We start from the raw sequence: 18,853 nt of genomic DNA on the forward strand, positions 1-18,853 counted from the left end.
CTGAGAAACAAACTGGAAATAAACGGCAGCTGTCCAGGCCCTTAGACTATTGCAGCAAGTCCTCGACACTTCTAAATTCCAACATTGTGGAAAAGGGAGCAAATGATGAGCGATCGCGATTCTGGACCTGCTATTTGGCATTTCCCTCCTGCTACATCACAAAAATTACTCAGCCCAGACATGACCATACATAGTCATGTCTGCGGTATCTATACTGTCGAATGTATCGGCTGCCGGACCCAGTATGTATTATCATCCTAGAGAACGCGAAGTTCAATCAAGATGGGCATCTACAACATACATACTTCAGCTTACGACTTTGTTCATCATGTAGATAGTTCAGATATTGTGTATCACTCAGATATATCCATGCAATGCGATGTATTTTCAATCTATACGATGCCACAAGAACATGTTATACACTGTAATGTACGAAAATGTGAGTCAAAGTAGTGAGTCCGATCATCTATCAGGCGGGCTCCGGATGTAAGGCATGCGTCGTGAAGATAAAACGAAACAAAGAGTCAGAGAACCATGACGAAAGCGTGAAAGCATGAAAACTGAGTGGAATGGAAATGTGAATGAGTCCTGTAATAAGATATGAGTACTAGGCCAATAAGACGACAGGAACGTACCATGCAACAAAAATATTCACCCGTCTACCTCCTGCGTGTTTGCTTCCTTGCACGTTTTGCCGGCCGAATGAGGCACAGTCCAATTGAAAATGCGGTGATTCAAGAAACGGTCGCTGAGTCCAGAGTGATGGAGTCTTCGAACCTTTAAGTGTGTTGCGTCGTCCGAACGTGTTCCGCTGATGACAGTATATCAGTACACAGTATATGCGCATATATGCAGCATATAAGCTGATATACTCACATTTCCAGTGCCTACCAAGAAGCCGACCGGTTTTGTATTCCGTCCATGCCAAGGTGATGATAGCATGAAACCGAACCATGGTCTGGTCCAACAAAATCGTCGAACCCAGAACTGTACCCTTGCAAACAGTTCGGAATGGTCAGGTTCGGTTTTTTGGGGGTTCGAACTTGAACCGAACCCCAAAAAATTCCAGCTATGAGTTGTTCTATGTAGATGCGGGTGTGGCTACGGACTATTCGTGGCGAGAGCCTGTGGTCAGGTGCTGAGAGGCGAGGGGAGCATGCCTGTAGGGGAGCAGAACAAAGACGAGATCGCCATGCAAACAGAGACGTGACTCTGATGATATGCTCGAAGTAGACCAACATTAAAAGAATGACAGGTCCGACGGTAAGGAGGACGATGTTCACGATCCACAGAGTTTGGAGTGTGAACACGATCATTATAGCACCAAAAACTGATAAGAGAATTGTAGATGCCACCAGGTGGGATAGCAATGAAAGAACTCACGCTCGAAATACACCGGCTCACTTCCTTGTCCAACTGTGCGAATAACACCACGCACAAACACGTCGCCAGTGATGACATTTGCATGCAGACAAGAAGTACTCCATGGCGCCAGAGGAGCGCGAGAAGTTGCTCGGAAAAGTAGTGACCATCTTGAGGATTCCAGTCAGCAAAGTGATACAGCACATGTCGCTTTGAATTGCTCACCCTCCCGCTGCCTTCAAGGTTCAAGAAAGTATCAGTGACATTGGCCCACGGATGCTCCATGAAACTGACGAACCAGATTAGTAAGTGCAAGGCAAAGAAAAAGCAGAATTGTAGCATACACATGCGCTCCATTTAAGCGGGAATTGCAGCACCACGATTCACAGCCAGGACATGTTTCTAGCGATGGCAGGGAAGAAGTGAGGACAGTCGAGCGAGGAGCACAAACACTCCACGTACTTCCAAAAACGACTTGACACTGAGCAAAGAGAGTTGTCAGTGAGACCCGTACCCGTGAAGGGAAGATAGTGGAAGCAGTGCGCATATACTCACCTTCAGGTAATAAATGCGGATATACTCTGTGCAGAGATATACTAGTGTTACCTTGAACGGAGATTCACTGGCAGGTTATAAACTACAAACAGTAGCCACGAGGGAGATGGTGGTGGTGGTGGGAAGAGAAATGGGTAAGTGGAGAAGAGAGGCCTGGTTGGGGAGCTGGTCGAGTTCAACCTGTTGGAGCCTTACATAAAACAACCCCAACATTTTGCGCGGAAGTGACAAAGCGGACCAAACAAAGGACTTGGAGGAAACTGAGTGTGCGTAGATCTTGTCGACAATATTAATGTATTGCATCTATCATGTAGATACAAACACATCACAGACGCACGTCATTGTGATATGTCTACATCAGGTCGGGATGTCGCCGACATGACCCAACAAGCGCTGTGGCGCACAATGGTCTAAATCGGGTAATATCTCAGTTGAGCAATTTTTGTGATGTACGTATGGACGCAACAACGGACCATCACATCTATCATCACACATCGGGGATCCGAATATTTAAGACTGGTTTGAATGTCGTGCGAAATGTCAAGATAATACTTAATATTTAGGTTGTCGTCTTAGCGGATGTAAAATTTCAAATGTTAAAGAGGTCTTGCATGACAAGAGAAATATAAAGTATCAGCGAACATTTTCTTACTGTCTGAATGTCAATGACAACAAGAAATATAAATATATCTTTAATGCTGGCATAAACTTCGAAATGAAACTTCACATTTAAGACTCGAAAAAACTTCAATTTTAGCACGTGACTGAACATCTGCTCATGTATGAAGTTTAGACCGTCATTTAGACGGGCGTTAAAATTCAAAATACCCCCTGACAATAAAATGTGAAAATAAATCATCAAGTTTTATCTCTAGATAAAACCGATCGCCCGACGATCACCCACTCACGGCTGAATCATCGCCCACTTACAACGTCATCGCCCACTTGAGTTTGAGATGCTAAATATTAGGGGACTAGACGATAAGTTATAGACACAAGCCGCTTGATGCCTTTCGGTTAGAAACACGCGTTAACGATTAGGGGACTAGACGATGACTTATATATACAAGCGCGTTAACGCACTCTTATTCAAATGGTATAGTAGATGTACGTGAATCTATGTAGTAGAGTGAAATAGACAATCAATCCTGCATGACATAGTCAGATACCAGTGATTTCTCGAGGTGAATGAATGTACTTACAAAATCATTTCAACTTGTATACAGGCTAGTGCTAATTCTCTGTAAAAGCTGAGCAGGAGATTAGAGACGCACAAGTAACAACCAATTTATTCTTACCGCTTGCTTTGGTGGCAAGAAAACTGCAAGATGCTGCGTTGACGTTTTTCATCATTTTGCTGGTGCCCGCATTGAATTTGAGTGAGCCTTTCCACTGCGAGCCAGTCATTGGACCGTTAGCATCATTAGTGAATTTAAGTCGCTCTCGTGAAACGCCCTGTCGAATGTTGCCCAGGCATAACTGGAACCAGGATTCACATCGACTGGACCAGAACCCCACGTTTAGTCCTGAGGCAGCCCAGGCCTGGGGCCTGGGCCACCAGGAGACAATTTCAACATTCCCGTCGTCTAGATTATTCAAACATAAGCGCCTCTGTCGTCGATGTAAATGAGAGAAACTCACTGGTATGCAGATAATACGTCCCACACATGAAATCTATCTCCTCTTCTGACAGCTCATCATCGAAATAAGTCTGGCCATTAATGTCCAGCATGAGGCCAAACGGTACCGCTTCCCGTGAAATGCCATCGAGAACGGAGGGGAGAACATCAAACCCAAGACTATGTGAAGCCAGCCGCCATATGAGGCCACCATGAAGAAGTGCCGCTCTTGCAGCGAGGCTGGTTCAGGAACTCGTGACGGTGCTGCTCGTACACGATGTAGTCAGCAAAAACTGGCCTAAAACGGGCGAGCCTGCTGATCCTCAGGGGGGGAAGACGTGTCCGAGCGAGTATGTGTGGAGTTCCATAAGTGGGCGTCGAGCGTGAGGTGGAACTGAGATTGGCTGCAACGTCTTTATAGCGATTCCTTTTTCCATGAGGTTACACGCGATCTTGGTGATATCCGAGCCCCAGTCACGCCTGGAGGCACATCACAGCCGTAATAGCGTCGGGAACCGCCAGTTTCCAGGGCACCAGATTTGACGACAGTGACTCGATGATGTAGAGCCGCTGATTGGGTTGTTGCACAAAGGAAACTCGAATGTGTGCGTTCGAGACTGACAGGGACGAGTCAGGTCCTAGATCCCAGAGATCGGGCGGGATGTCTGACAACTGAGTTTGAGGGAGGGTGACGAGGTAACCTATAAAACATGTGATGACATCCTTCTGTGCATCTGGAATTGACGTGATATCCGTGGGGTTGTCGCCGACGAGTCTGCATAAGTGAGTCCACTGTGTCTTGCGAGCCCAATCATCGAATGTAGTCGATCTGCCTCGGGGTGTAGTGGTGGATGCTGCAAGGTGAAATCCGAGATGAAAATGCAAAATCGAGACAAATCAGCTCAACACTACGAGTGTATTGCGTTGAGGGTGCAACCTCATAATGACCGAAGTAGGCTTCGATGTCTTTCAAGAAACTGGACAAGGGTGGTGGAGGGGCAGGGGGAGCAGGGGTGGGTTCAGAAGGAGCAGGCGCAGGCGGGAAATCATCTTCCTCCCAATCGCCATCGGGGATGCTGGTAAGATCCAATGCATCGCACAAATCCCACTCGTTACGGAACGAGTCATATACCCTGGTAGATTTGCTATATGACATCCAAGTCATTGGTATCTCAGCCTTTGTGAGACGGATGCGTTGACGAAAACCGCCAAAGTCGTCATTAGGTTGCCATTCAAACACCACAACTGTGCTGGATTTGCCGGGGATGCTGTGGTTCATGGCTGCCCGCTCACGACTCTGACGCGACTGCCGTTGAGCTGGTGTTTCCATCTCCTCTTTCCTCTGGTTCTCCTGACGGCGCCGCGCAAAGAATGCCTTGAAGTCTTCTCCTTGCTTCTGTCTAGAGTGGGGTTGGGAGACTGGGAACAGAGAGTCCGCATGTGCCTCGGGAACATCAGACACGGGCTGTGCCCCACTGTTCTGACCCCATCCAAGGACGCTATCGTCCCAGTTAAGGACACTCTGAGTGTTGTCCTCTGGTCGACCCCACGCACTATCATCCGGCTGACCCCACGCACTATCGTCCGGTTGACCCCAAGTGTCAGGCGTCTGCTTGCATTGCACTGCCTCGGTCGCACGGGTGATAGCTGCCGGAGATGGGATATAATGACGCAAGGTAAAATCGACGGCGGCAGAAGTATCCCCAGAAACGCGGACCCAAATTGGAAGCGAGAATTTCTCAAACATGGGCAATTGAACTTGCCAAGGACAGTGAATGGAAGAGATCAAGGCTCCCGTACGTGGCACGTTTGTCGTCAGATCTCCAACGAATGAGCGCAACAACTCAAGAACCCATTCAGCGGGTATGGGATGTTGGGGGTCGCTCGTTAAGATAGCCGTCCACTGATTGGCACCTTGGTATCGACGAGTCATGATGTACCACGAGCAGGTGGCAGCAATTACTGGAAATCCGTCAGGCATCACGAACGATGAATAAACTGGTTGACTTACATAGAAATGCATCGCGCGACCTTATTGCAATCTTTTTTGGCAAGGTTAACGTCTGTATGCCACCATTGGTACCCATAGGTAGTTGGAGGGCGTGGAAGTTTAGTCCCCCATGGAATCAATAGCCCAGCACCCAAACGTTCCTGGCACCAGAGCAGTTTCTGCTCTAAGTCGACCCATTTTGCCCAAATATCGCGGTGGAGAATGTGCCTTCCCGATGTATCTACCTCTGTGAGGAGGGAAAACCTGGAGTGGTTGAGGCATCCAAAGATCGGCCCATCGAAGCTAGGGTTCAAAGGTACAAGGGGAAACCACGGACGAGCTCCGTACGCCCAGCGAGTAGTGAGTGGCGTATTACTATCGTCGGGAGAACTATCGTAGTCTTCGCGAGGATCCCAAAGAGGCTCGTGAGGTATGACGTCGGGAAGGGAGTGTGCGGTGAGAGAGGTATAAACCTGCCCATCACGGACGATGACATGGAGATTGTTATTCATGGAGGCGAGGAGACGCAAAAAGTACAGTCAAGACTACTACCGCAACAGTACAAACTGTTACGTTAGAGATCAGAGACGTTGAGAATATCGCAGTCAAGACTACCGCAACAGTACAAACCATTATGTTAGATGGAAGAAGGTAACGAAATGCGAGAAGTTGGGTGCATCTAATATAGACGTAGCGGAGTTTCAACAAACAATTACCATATCAGTGGCAGTGGCAGTGGCAGCAATACTAGGGGGTGTGGTCTGTGGATTGAGACAAGCGGAGTGTGGATTGAGACGGTGGTCTGTGTGGATTGAGACAAGCGGAGGAAAACAGAACAATGCCAGGACTGTGACTTGGGATGAGTGGAGAAAATTAAAAATTAAAATTAACAACAGAATTTTGACTATGTGGCTTGAGACGTGGTAAAGAACTTGAAGAGAAGTGGAGTTGGTCTCCAACCAGCTAATATTAGGGAGTGATGGATGGTACGTTGACGATGGTGATGGAGGCAGAGAACGCCGGGCAGCACGAGGAGGAAGGATGTCAAACCCATGGAAGACCAGCGAAAAGATGTTAAACCTATGATCAATAAGAGGAGAATAATGTCATGACGACTCACTTCATAGATCTGCAGCTTCTGCCCAAGTTGTTTCTGCGATAGGGGTGTCAAACCCATGATCAATATCGCGAAGGGCTGCCACGGACATCGAACCAGGAAGCGATGGATGTTGACTTAGAGTTATTATTAATAATAGGACGTTGGCGGTGGCAATGAAAGTAGAGAACACCGGGCACGACCGTACATACAGTCATGCCCTGGAAGAAGGTGAGGAAGGGTCGTTGTCGACAAGGAGAATGGGAGGCTCGACAGTACAAACCGTCGAACCTCCTAGAGTAATAGACTAAGTTCCATAGGACTTAGAACTTTGGCGACAAAAGCGCCCAACAATCACAAACACCCATATTAGGGAATTGTTACATAACATTGACTCAGTTTGAACTTTGTACTGTCGACTCTCTCAAGCTACTTCATCGTCCCCATCCTCGAAGCACGACAGTATGTACTGTCGTGCTCATTGAGTTCATCGTTCATCGTTCCTATCTTCGGAGCACGACGGTATGTACTGTTGTGTCTCCTATCCCATTACCACCCACCACCTCGCCAACTCCATCCTTTTTCGCAGAATGATCAAGCCATCAACTCCGGGTCATCCGCCTTCACTTACTGCGATCCTTTAGATCACGCTGGCCCGTTAGTCAGGTAAGCCCATTTGTTGACAGATCCAACCATTAATCAACCAACATGTCCAGCCGTCAACACACGTCATCCCCTCCACCATACATACAGTGGAGTGGGCAATGGCTAACTCGTTCTCGCTTATTGCGACCCCTTGGATCACGTTGGCCCCGTCTTCTACGTCAGGTAACCAAGTCGTTTGTTAAAATCCAACCCCATTGACCAACCGTTAAACGATCCAGCCGTTAAGATCTGTCATCCCCTCCAGCCGTTAAGATCTGTCATCCCCTCCACCGTACATACAGTGGAGGGGTAATTGACTCAGTCCATCTACCAATGCGGTGGAGGGCATAATGCAAAACTTATGTCTATGTTCAATGTGCTGCTACATGTACTGGACGGGAGATAGGTCCTTCGCCTCTTCATCTCCTTTCGCTGCTTGCGGGTAATCAGTATCGCGCTTGCCCCTATGGTCATCTTTGTCGATCTCTCTGTCCGCTTCTTGAGCTAGCTCCAGGATCTTTGCCGCTAATTCCCGAAGCATCACGATGTCATTTTTGACGTATCCTTCGGTCGGCCCTTCCTTGTCCTTCTGGATATCTACATACTCGTCAAATATCATGGCAGCTTGGACACGCTGTGAAAAGTCATCGGCCACATTAATCATTGTTGCCGAAGTCATGTACCCATGTACATGGTTCAGTGTGCTATCCTGAAGGTGCGTTAGTTAGATCCCTGCTGACCAACTGGCCCACTTACCAAAAAGCTGTCTCTATAATTTATCAGCAGGAAGACGCTCATAGATAGCAGTGCCAGTAGTCGTGTCAACATCACCAGTATGTGCGACAGGGACCAGTAATCCCCTGAGGGCGCCTTGGATACCTTCGGCACGGCGTAGTCGTACACCCATATCTTGATTGTAGTTTTCCCGCGCCCTAGCACGGGCGAAGTGCTGGCAATTGTGCAGCGGCCATTGAGATCGCGTGCCTAAACCAGTTCAGTGACATTCTTTCTGACTAGTTTTAATACTTACGGATATTGTTTGCACAAGGCCAGTGTCCGCGTGGTGGAGGGTTTCAAGTGTCTCCCCTGTCTTCCGATCAAATATGTATACTAGCCCATGGTCACTTCCTCCCACAACTACCTTGCCTTCTTCCCCAAATGCCACTTGCTTCGGGACCGATACACTTGGCAAACCAGTTGCAAACGTTCGAAGAGGCTCACCATCACCTTCAAGGCGATATAATGTAAAGCCGTCTGTTGCATTATCTACAACGAAAACGCCCCGCTTTGAGTACACCGCAGCATGACCACTATATAATATGTCAGTAACGCGCCCAGGTCGAGAGCGGTAGTTCCTCACATCACTGATTTGCAGCTAATTTCTTGCACTATGTCGCCATCTTCATCCTTCAGTTTCATGCTGTTCAGCTCTCAGCATCAGGCAATGAAAGTATGCAGTGGAAGGACTGACAAGTTGCCATCATAATCGCTTCTTGGACCCGTACCAGGTGGCACCCCAACTAGGACCCCAGAAACACAACACCAAATTTTTGGTGCTCAACGGCGGCAACGCCTTAAGCACACCTTCTTGCCTCGCTCATACTTAGAATACTCTAGTAAACTCTACTTTAATAATGCCTCCAAACGAAATGTCACAAGACGACGCAAATGGAACAAAGAAGTCCAGGCCTAAACGCGGCAACAACGCGACTTACAGACCTTCAGGAAGATCTATTCCAGACTTATTGTCTGACCCAGTACTTTCGTCCCAAGTAACAAACGAAAACACAGCCAGATCCGAACTAGAGAAGCGTTTCCTTATCACTCCCGCGACAGAAATAACGATGGATTCACTGATCACAGCTCTATTAGACTTCACTATTCAAACCCCTTCCCTTTCGGTCATGTGTATCGACATCATACGAGCAGTGGCCATCCTGCTATTAAAAACAGATCACGAAAAGAAAACCAACAAAATAGCGACAGCAGTAATCGACCTTATCTCGGACTCCATCAATAGACTAGAAAACACCCTCAGCAAGAAAGACCTCAACACAGAACTGGAGAACGCCAACGTAGTAGCAACAATCGCAAGAGCAGAAGACACAGCGGACGGAGTACTCAGCAGCGTGGAGGAGATCAAGAACATCGTCAATCTACTCACTCCTTCCCTCGATTCAGTACAAACTCATCTGAACACATTTGCCACTAAGACCTCGAGTTCGACTCCAGCAGAACATCCCCAATCATCGGAACCCGTCAGATCATACAGCTCTGTGGTCAAACAATCCACTTCCCAAACAGCACCTGTCTCCGCAGCCCTTATACGTGCAGCCACAAGAGAAAGACAAGTACTCTTCGACCCGGCACCAGGACACACCCTTTTCCCACCCGAAGACACTCCAATCATCATCGCAAACAAAGTCAGCCAAGCACTCCAAACCGTACGAAAAGACGACGACCCAGAGATAGAGATCAAAGCTTCACAAAGACTACGCAATGGAGGAGTAGTAATCGAGCTCACAACCTCGTCGGCAGCCCAATGGGCACGGGCTCCAGCAAACCGCCAGACCATAATCGAAGCACTAGGCCTCCAAGCGCAGATAAAGAACCGCACATTCCCCATCATCGTCCCTTTCCTCCCAGTCTCATCGCCAATAGACAATCGCGAATGGATTAACGAAGTCGAAACGGAAAACGATATGCCGCCAAACTCAATCGAGTACATAAGATGGATCAAACCCAAAGACAGACGCGACCCAAACCAACGAGTCGCGCACGCAGTCTTCCACTACGTCAACCCCAAGATAGCCAACATCAACCTACGAGACGGTATATACATAGGCAAAGAGAAACTACACCCGAGGAAGGACAAAAGAGAGCCAGTTAGATGCGTGAGATGCCAGCATTGGGGACACGTGGCCAAGGAGTGCAACGCAACAAAAGACGCATGTGGTACTTGCGGCAAGAACCATCGCACAGCAGACTGCAACGCATACAAGACGTTTTATTGCGTAAGCTGCAAATCAAACGATCATGCCAGCTGGGATAGGAAATGTCCGGAGTTTGAGAATAGATGCGCAGGGATCGACGCCAAGCTACCAGAAAACTCTATGCCCTATTTCCCTACTGACGAAGAATGGACCCAGGTGTTACTCCCCCCAAAACAACGTTCCAACTACAACAACAATCCTCCCCAAGAACATCCATATCAAGACCGGCACACGAACGCAAGACCATATCAATCCACACTAGACCCCAGACGCCCAAACACAATCGTAAGACAATTCCAGCGAGCCTATACGCCATCAGGACCCAACGCCATCCCCATCAAACACCCAAGAAGATCACCAACCCCATCAGACACCTCTCCGACTACCCCAGGAGAAAAACAACACATACCGGCCCTCAACTCTCAATCCGATGACAGCATCTTCCACACCCCTACGTCTACTCCCCTCCTACCTCGTCAAAGCAGAATCACACGAACACCATCCGTCTATAATGTCTAACGAAGATAACGAACCCGCGACAAGGATAAGTATATGGCAACAAAATATGAACACCTCAGCAATAGCGCAACACTCTTTACTAAACGGCCCAATAGCTCAAAACTGGGATCTACTCACATTACAGGAACCGCATATCAACGCTACGAAAAACACAATCTCTTCACCCTATTTCCACGCAGTATACCCATCAACCAGATATTCATCCCCAGACTCAAGATCAAGAGCTGTCACACTAGTAAACAAATCTATCAACACTAACGCCTGGCAACAAATCCCTTTCCCATCGCCAGACGTGGTCATAATCCAAATTCGCGGCAACTTTGGCCGATGTACCATAATTAACATATACAACGATTGTAACACCACAACGACACAAGACCGACTCGCGACATTCTTCGAAACTAACATGGCACGCTTACGACCAACGGATGACGACCACGTACTCTGGCTAGGAGACTTTAATAGGCACCACCCATTATGGGACGAAGATAGAAACACCCACCTCTTCACGGCGCAATACCTCAACGCCGCACAACCATTATTAGACCTCATTTCCGACTATGGAATGATAATGATGCTGCCAAAAGGGATACCAACGTTGCAATCAACCGCCACCAAGAATTGGACAAGACCGGACAATGTCTTTTGCACTGAACATACTGAACCTTATTTTATAACATGTAACACCAACCCCGCGTTACGCGGTCCAGCAACTGACCACGTACCAATAATCAGCATACTCGAACTCGAAATCCCGCGAGCGGACGTAGAACCGGTCTCAAATTTTAAGGAAGTCGACTGGGAAGCGTTTAATAAACTCCTCGAGACGGAATTAGCTAAGCTCCCCCCGGTTCAGCCGCTGGTTACTAACGACGAATTTCAAAGGGCCGCAAGAGACCTCACAAACACCATCCAGAGGGTCATCATCGAGAAAGTCCCTCGCTCACGCCCAAACCCTCATTCCAAGAGATGGTGGTCGAGAGAACTCACTCTAATGCGCCGCGAAGTAGCGAAATTAGCTAACCTATCCTATAGAACGAGAGGAATCCCACACCACGCCAGCCATGAAGAACATCGAATCAAGAGGAACCAATATTCGGAGGCGATCAAGCAAGCGAAAAAGCACCATTGGACCGAATGGTTAAACGACATGTCAGGCAACGACATCTGGATCGCAAACAAATACATAACATCAGCAGCAAGCGATGGAGGATTATCACGCATCCCAACGCTCAAACAACGCAATGGAACAGCGGACACAAACGAAGAGAAAAGTATAGCGCTAGCTCAGGCCTTCTTTCCCCTGCCCCCACTTCATTCCTCTGTACCCGCTGACTTCGTATATCCAACAGCCGTCCCTACGCCAGCCCCAATCACCGAAGACCAGATCAAACGAAGCATATCGAAACTCAGTCCATTCAAGGCACCAGGGCCAGATGGCATATGCAACGTGGTTTTCATCCGATGCGCCAAGTTACTAACCCCTCACTTACTACAGATATTTAGAGCGGTATTCACGCTGAAGACCTACTATGACCCTTGGAGAGAATTTATAACGGTAGTATTACGCAAGCCGGGTAAACCGGACTACACGGTAACGAAAGCCTTCCGCCCGATAGCGTTGCTCAACACTACCTGCAAGCTATTAACAGCGGTAGTGGCAGACGAACTAACCTACCTACTAGAGCACCACAACCTCCTCCCAAGCACCCATTTCGGAGGTAGACCGGGGCGGTCTACAACAGACTCATTGCACCTACTGGAAGCAACTGTGAAAGACGCGTGGAGACAGGGTAAAGTAGTTTCAGCGCTTTTCCTCGACATCGAAGGGGCTTTCCCAAACGCGGTAACCGATCGATTACTACACAACATGCGCGCGCGGAAACTACCAGAATCATTAGTAACCTTCACCGAACGCCTATTGATAGGAAGACGCACCAAATTGAAGTTTGACGGCTATTTATCCGAATGGATTCCCATAATGAACGGGATAGGTCAAGGAGACCCCTTATCTATGATTTTATATGTGATATATAACTCTGACTTAGTTGATGTAGCATCTAATCGAGAGAAGACTGAACGCACTCTGGCGTTTGTGGACGACACAGCCTTTCTAGCAATCGGGAGAACGTTTCAAGAGACCCACCACGTACTAAAGAACATGTTAGAAAGACCGGAAGGGGGATACGCTTGGGCAAGTACTCACAACTCTAAATTCGAGGCCTCAAAGTTTGCATTAGTAGATTTTTCAATGAATAACATCAAAGAACGTCCACCGTTGATAACAAGAGGAATAACGATCAATCCCTCACCAACGCACAGATTCTTAGGCGTGATTCTAGACCAGGCGCTCAGATGGAAGGAGCACATAGCCTTCGCCATAGCTAAGGGAACAGCTTACGTAATGCAGCTACGTCGACTCTCTAACTCCTCGTCAGGAATATCACTATCACTCATGCGCCAATTATATTTAGCGGTCGCTCTACCCAAAATGCTCTACGCTATAGACCTGTGGTTCCGCCCAATCTACTCTGGAAGCTCCGATAACCCCAGACGCGGCTCCATAGGCATCGCAAAACGATTAAGTCGAATTCAACGTACCGCGGCAATCAATATCACAGGGGCAATGCGGACGACGGCCTTAGACACCCTCGAAGCTCACGCCAAACTCATGCCCCTTCAACATCGCCTGCAAAACCTATGTTATCAAGCAGCCATACGCCTCGCAGCTCACCCGCCCACTCACCCTCTATATCTCCCAACCCGCAAAGCAGCCAAGCGTTTAGTAAAGCGACACCAATCTTCGCTCCACCATCTCATCCACGCAACGGAACTGGACATAGACTCGGTCGAGACCATAGTCCACATGCGCCGAGCCCCCAATACCGTCCCACCATACTCCATTTCGATTGCGGCAACACGAGAGGAAGCAATAACTGAACATGACGCAAACATGAGCGAGATCAATATATACGCAGACGGCTCGGGAATCGAGGAGCAGATAGGCGCATCAGCCGTATTAATAAGACAAGGACGCCCGCGCAACCGGGTCCTGAGGTACCACTTAGGATCTAAGGAAGAACATACAGTATACGAGGCGGAATTAGTCGGACTCACCTTAGCAGCCCAACTACTAGCAACGGAGAGAGACGTGACATACCCTATAGCGATTTTCATCGACAACCAAGCGGCGCTAAGATCAGGTGAACTTTTCTCGACTAAGCCAGGCCATTACCTGATTGACCATTTTCGTAGACTAATATCCAGAGCGAAACGAACGAACAGAGACCCGGACTTCAAAGTAACGCTACATTGGATATCAGGCCATGACGGGGTGCCAGGGAACGAAGAAGCAGACAAGGAAGCCAAGAGGGCAGCAAAAGACAAGAGAGACACCAGCAACCGCAATAAACTCCCTCCATTCCTTCGAAAGAACTCTCTCCCATGTAGTATTTCGGCACTGAAACAAGCGCAAAGAACGGAGTCAGCCGCACGATGGGCAAGAATATGGGCCAAGTCGCCCAGATATCAAAGAGCGGCAGCAATCGACCCCAACCTTCTCTCAGGATCGTTCATCAAATTGGTCAAAGGTTTACCCAAGCGTCACGCCTCCTTACTGCTATGGCTACGCACCCGTCATATCTCACTCAACGCACACCTCCACAAGATCGGCAAACACGCAAACCCAGATTGCCCGCATTGCGCTAATGTACCAGAAACAGTAGAACACTATGTCCTCGCATGCCCCCATTACGAACATGAGCGACAAGTCCTACGAAACGCACTTCGACGGAAAGCATCTTCACTCCCATACCTCCTATCCAACAGCCACGCTAGCACGCACCTCTTTCGTTTCGTCAACAATACCGGTCGCCTCAAAGCCATATTCGGTGATGTATCCCCCCCTCCCAAGAAAAACACGCAATGACAAATCCTTGCAGCATTATACACTAAATCAACTCAATCAAAATACAATCCGCAAATAATATACTATTTATCACGGCAGAAAGACACTCAAGATAGGAGACAAGTCGGAAATTATAGAGAGAACCGGAATAGACAAGTCGACGGCGGCACAGCGCAAGAGTCCGCCCTCAAGTTCCAGATCCCACTACTCATTCAACGCTCTCCAATCATTCTTTCCCCGTACGCATCACGTACTTGTTTCATCCAAACCACATGAAAAGCATACAATACCACGAAACGTATTAGTCGGGTAACGCCTACTTAGCATTCTCGTGCGTCTAAAACGGCCGGCAGGAACGGCGGACCATTGGGGGAAACTCACAATGGGGCATTTGCAGAGAAAGAGAAGCGGAGGGGACACAGGTGTCCCCTCACCTAGATAGAATGTCCTACATAGGGTATATACCCCAAATGGACAGTAATTCGATAAAAAAAAAAAAAAAAAAAAAAAAAAGGTGCCATCATAGAGCCCGAACACATAGATGCTCCGGTTGTCTGCGAACACTACCGACTTGGGCACCGTATTTTCAAGTCGCACTGCGAAGACGGGCTGGAGCTGCGAGCTTGTGTTGAGCGTCAGAACCTGAACCATTTTGTCTCTAGTTCCGACTACAATTCGTAGGTTTCCTTCAGAGGAAGTTGAACGCCATGACAAGCATGTGATCTCAAATCCTGATCCCAGTCTCCTGGCGCATATTTCCTGGAATTTTTCCTGTTGGCGTCAATGGACAGTCGAACAGCAAACCTAGGCACTTACATTTGTGAGACTGCGTCGTAAACATACGATATAACCCAGGCCTGTTCCATAACAGAGGGTTTCTGCCGCGGTTTTCGTAGTCGTGGCCCAGATTGCGCAACTGACTGTTCCCCTTGATTCATGATGATTGGACGAAGATGTGAGTTCTTTCCGAGATTTGATATCCCAGATTTTGATTCCCTCGGTACCTGTTTGTTTGTTAGCCCTGTCTATGACCGAGTTTCTGCTTTCTTACCACCGCATGCAAGCAGGTGTCCATCATTAGAAATCGCAAGTGCATGGATAGAGCCATTATAGGCAGTTAAACGAGCGAGCAGCTTGTAACGCAGTGGCTGCGCTGACTTGTTGAACAATGCAAGGAAAGACATTATGATATAATCCGCTGTAGTCGCCCGCTCACAATGTATTTATCTGTACTTCTCATTTGTTTTCAAATACTTTTGTATCATTACCGTATTTGTTTCCGTATTTGTTTGATTCCATGATAACTTCATCGTCGACGCCATTTGTGTAGTGCTATTCTTCTTATTCTTCTCTTGAGATACGCTGATGCGGCCCTATTATTCTTATTCTTATTCTTTACAAGCGCTAATCTTGGTTACCATTTTCGAAGCCCCTTATTGTGCCCCTTATTGTTTTCGCTCAATATGGTAATCTGTTGAATACTTTACCTCTCATGAACCATCTTAAGTTCCAGGTAGCTACTCGGTTCTTTCTCTATCATGCGCAGTACTACAGTTGTTCCACCTTTCTATGACTCGGAGCCTGGGGCTCCACCACCTCTTCCCCCAATGCTCACGGACCAGCTAGAGCTGTTTGGCAACGCCAATCGTCGCCCGACTACACTTATTGCCGAGGAAATCCTAGTTCCTCAAGCTAGTATCATTCCCACTGCAAAGGCTTCGTCGTCTACACCCACCCCTGAATTCAAGCTTGCGAAGCCGATGCGCAAGCATTCTGATCGCTCTTCCTCTCCATACACCAAGAAAGCCACTTCCAATTCCACGCACCCCCATTCTCGAATGCCTTCACCCTCAGATTCCTCAGGCTCTTTGGATTCTTTCTCAGATAGCGACTCCTCAACTTCGAGCGTGAGTTTATCAGAAGACTCAAAGATTCCTAAACCTGCCGGTGAACCTGGGCGTCCGGGGCGTGGGGGTTACACACTTCGTGAAGCTTTAGATTGGAATCCAAAGTCATACGCAAAATTCAAGGTTTGCAAATTGTCATTGTACCCTTGGTATTGCAAATTAACTGACGAATTCCTAAGAGGTCTATGCATAGTCTCATCGACAACCACCTTGACACGACAAAATGTGCGTCTGCCCAAAGTCCCATGCTATTGGAAGTCGTGCATGGCAAGGTGAACAGTTTCTCTGAGTCTCGATATTGTCAATAAACTTATCATCTCAGGCGCTCGACAACTTCCCAGACCTTGACAATTATACCAACTTGTGGCCAGTCAACGATTTGATCATGACACGCCTGAAATACACATCTGGACGCGCGAGACGAAAGGAGGGAGAAATGGCTGTAGGCAAGAGCAAGGCCAGGAAGTGATACCCCGACTGCATTATATGTCTCCGTCATTATTACGTGCTGTATGCGTTCTATATTAAGCTGGTGTTCCAAGAATCAAGCATGTTCAAGACAGGATGGATGGAATACCAGAAACGCCCAAGCAACGGAGATGTTTCGCGCATCCTTGGCTTAAAAATAACAGGTGTAGAAAGATTAGTAACCGTGAGTTTTACGCGCATCAGGAAGAGCGAAACTACATCATGCAAGTTGAGTTGTCTGCGAAGCTACCCAGAACCCGTCAGTATCAGTTCAAGCCGGTGCTTTCAAATGTTTAATCAAGATCAGAATGGATCTTGTTTGTATATCTGCAGTCCAGCTGAGAAATTTGGTATGTAACAATGCAAATTATACTACTACTCTACACCTTGCAGCTGACTGACAATTGGCACGAGTCCTCAAGGGTTTTACAAGAGTAAGATCGCGTGGGAGCCTAGCTCTTGGACGACTACTTATGCTTTGCGCAAAGCTGAAAAGATAGTTATGGTAGGCTCAATAGATCATTGAGTTTACTCACTGGTGAATTAAAAAATCAGCAAGCGCATTATCTCTGCCTCGCATGTTCACAACAGAGGGATAGTTGACTCCAACCCTCATAACAACTGCATCGCCTCGGAACTTATGACCACCCTTACTAAGAAGCACGTTGGCTCGGAGACGAAGATGTCGCTTGAAGAAGATGCAGAATCGATGGATGTATCTCCCTTCCCACACATTCACGAAACAGTTGTGAACATAAGGCTGCACTGCAGCCTCCTCGAGAAGGCTTTCCGGAACAGGAAAACACTGAGCAGCGCGTGAGCGGCCAGAGCAACGCGTCAACATAGTGACCTGACGGGGTCTGGTCCACGATGCTGAATATAGCCTGCACCGCAGGTGAAGCTCCGGGGTCTGATTTGAAGGTAAATAAAGGGTGTGAGGTAGTAAGCGATAACTCACAGCAGATGTTGGAAGGATAAATGTGCGAGTGTTTACCATCTGATGATTATAATTCGATCAAGCAATAATCTAAGAGGTGGGCGATGAATGCGGGCGATGAAAGCGGGCGATGGAAGCAGGCTATAGCAGCGATCCGTCTTTTAATAACTTCACGTGCTGAGTCAAAAGACAATAACCATAATCGTTTCGGATGTAGTTGACGAAAAAAATAGCGGGGAGCCAAAAAAAATTATAGCGGGGAGCCAAACCGAAGCATTGCAATGATAATCCTAGTTGTCAAGGGTAATTGTTAATTGTGCGAGGTAATTGTAAGAGTGAATAGAGCAAAAGATAATTGAAAGCAATGGAGATGGGCCTGGACCTGTTGGAACTGTTGTTCATTCATACAACAAGACGTCTAGAAGAATCAAGACAAAAATGCATGCACGAAACTTAAAAATACCCAGGAATGATGTTTGCAAACTAACGATGAATTATTCCCCCGCTATAAGCGCCAATAACATTGACGTCGACATGCAGCATCCTGAGTTTCAGCAAGAAGACGTACAAACGTCTCATGACGCGGATTTATTTGGTGACGATGAAGACGATGATAAGGGTCCTGGCGACTTCATGGATGTTCTCAGTCAGCCTCCCACCAGTGTACTGCAATTCGACATCAGTCAGCCTCCCACCAGTGTACCACGACTCGACATCAGTCAGCCTCCCACCAGTGTACCGCGACTCGAAAAGAGGGCCAGAGAGGAAGTGGTATGTAGATAGTACGAATCAGCTTCCATGACTCATGATACCCATCCAGATATCTGGGAAGCGTCGCATTCAGGAAGTCGACTA

General features: G+C 47.7%; 7 protein-coding genes across 7 annotated transcripts; 3 read left to right on the top strand and 4 right to left on the bottom strand.

Annotated features, from left to right (window-relative positions):
- Positions 1-3,150: 3,150 nt before the first annotated feature.
- Positions 3,151-6,038, bottom strand: DEU56DRAFT_918752 (uncharacterized protein; the record flags this gene model as incomplete). The annotated part of the gene is made up of 8 exons (XM_041358163.1): positions 3,151-3,167; positions 3,216-3,503; positions 3,559-3,776; positions 3,811-3,963; positions 4,015-4,390; positions 4,449-5,498; positions 5,548-5,567; positions 5,620-6,038. 8 exons carry the CDS (start codon positions 6,036-6,038, stop codon positions 3,151-3,153), a joined length of 2,541 nt encoding a protein of 846 aa, XP_041202268.1.
- Positions 6,039-7,649: 1,611 nt separating this feature from the next.
- DEU56DRAFT_918753 (uncharacterized protein) lies at positions 7,650-8,686 on the bottom strand (the record flags this gene model as incomplete). The annotated part of the gene is made up of 4 exons (XM_041358164.1): positions 7,650-7,976; positions 8,024-8,251; positions 8,298-8,577; positions 8,628-8,686. 4 exons carry the CDS (start codon positions 8,684-8,686, stop codon positions 7,650-7,652), a joined length of 894 nt encoding a protein of 297 aa, XP_041202269.1.
- An 845-nt stretch (positions 8,687-9,531) lies between these two features.
- On the top strand, positions 9,532-10,230 carry DEU56DRAFT_691331 (uncharacterized protein; the record flags this gene model as incomplete). Its single annotated transcript, XM_041347137.1, has 1 exon — positions 9,532-10,230. A coding segment is annotated over one exon (699 nt), but the record flags the coding sequence as incomplete, so codon positions are not given.
- Positions 10,231-13,939: 3,709 nt separating this feature from the next.
- Positions 13,940-14,527, top strand: DEU56DRAFT_689017 (uncharacterized protein; the record flags this gene model as incomplete). Its single annotated transcript, XM_041347081.1, has 1 exon — positions 13,940-14,527. A coding segment is annotated over one exon (588 nt), but the record flags the coding sequence as incomplete, so codon positions are not given.
- Positions 14,528-15,193: 666 nt separating this feature from the next.
- Positions 15,194-15,463, bottom strand: DEU56DRAFT_707238 (uncharacterized protein; the record flags this gene model as incomplete). The annotated part of the gene is made up of 1 exon (XM_041347437.1): positions 15,194-15,463. A coding segment is annotated over one exon (270 nt), but the record flags the coding sequence as incomplete, so codon positions are not given.
- Positions 15,464-16,224: 761 nt separating this feature from the next.
- DEU56DRAFT_918757 (uncharacterized protein) lies at positions 16,225-17,062 on the top strand (the record flags this gene model as incomplete). The annotated part of the gene is made up of 3 exons (XM_041358165.1): positions 16,225-16,716; positions 16,773-16,865; positions 16,916-17,062. The coding sequence occupies 3 exons, from the start codon at positions 16,225-16,227 to the stop codon at positions 17,060-17,062; spliced, it is 732 nt and encodes a 243-aa protein (XP_041202273.1).
- A 615-nt stretch (positions 17,063-17,677) lies between these two features.
- On the bottom strand, positions 17,678-17,956 carry DEU56DRAFT_688800 (uncharacterized protein; the record flags this gene model as incomplete). Its single annotated transcript, XM_041347076.1, has 1 exon — positions 17,678-17,956. A coding segment is annotated over one exon (279 nt), but the record flags the coding sequence as incomplete, so codon positions are not given.
- Between the last annotated feature and the right edge of the window lie 897 nt (positions 17,957-18,853).

Source organism: Suillus clintonianus (genome assembly GCF_016758775.1).
Source record: "Suillus clintonianus strain FC179 chromosome Unknown DEU56scaffold_143, whole genome shotgun sequence".
Lineage (NCBI taxonomy): Eukaryota > Fungi > Basidiomycota > Agaricomycetes > Boletales > Suillaceae > Suillus > Suillus clintonianus.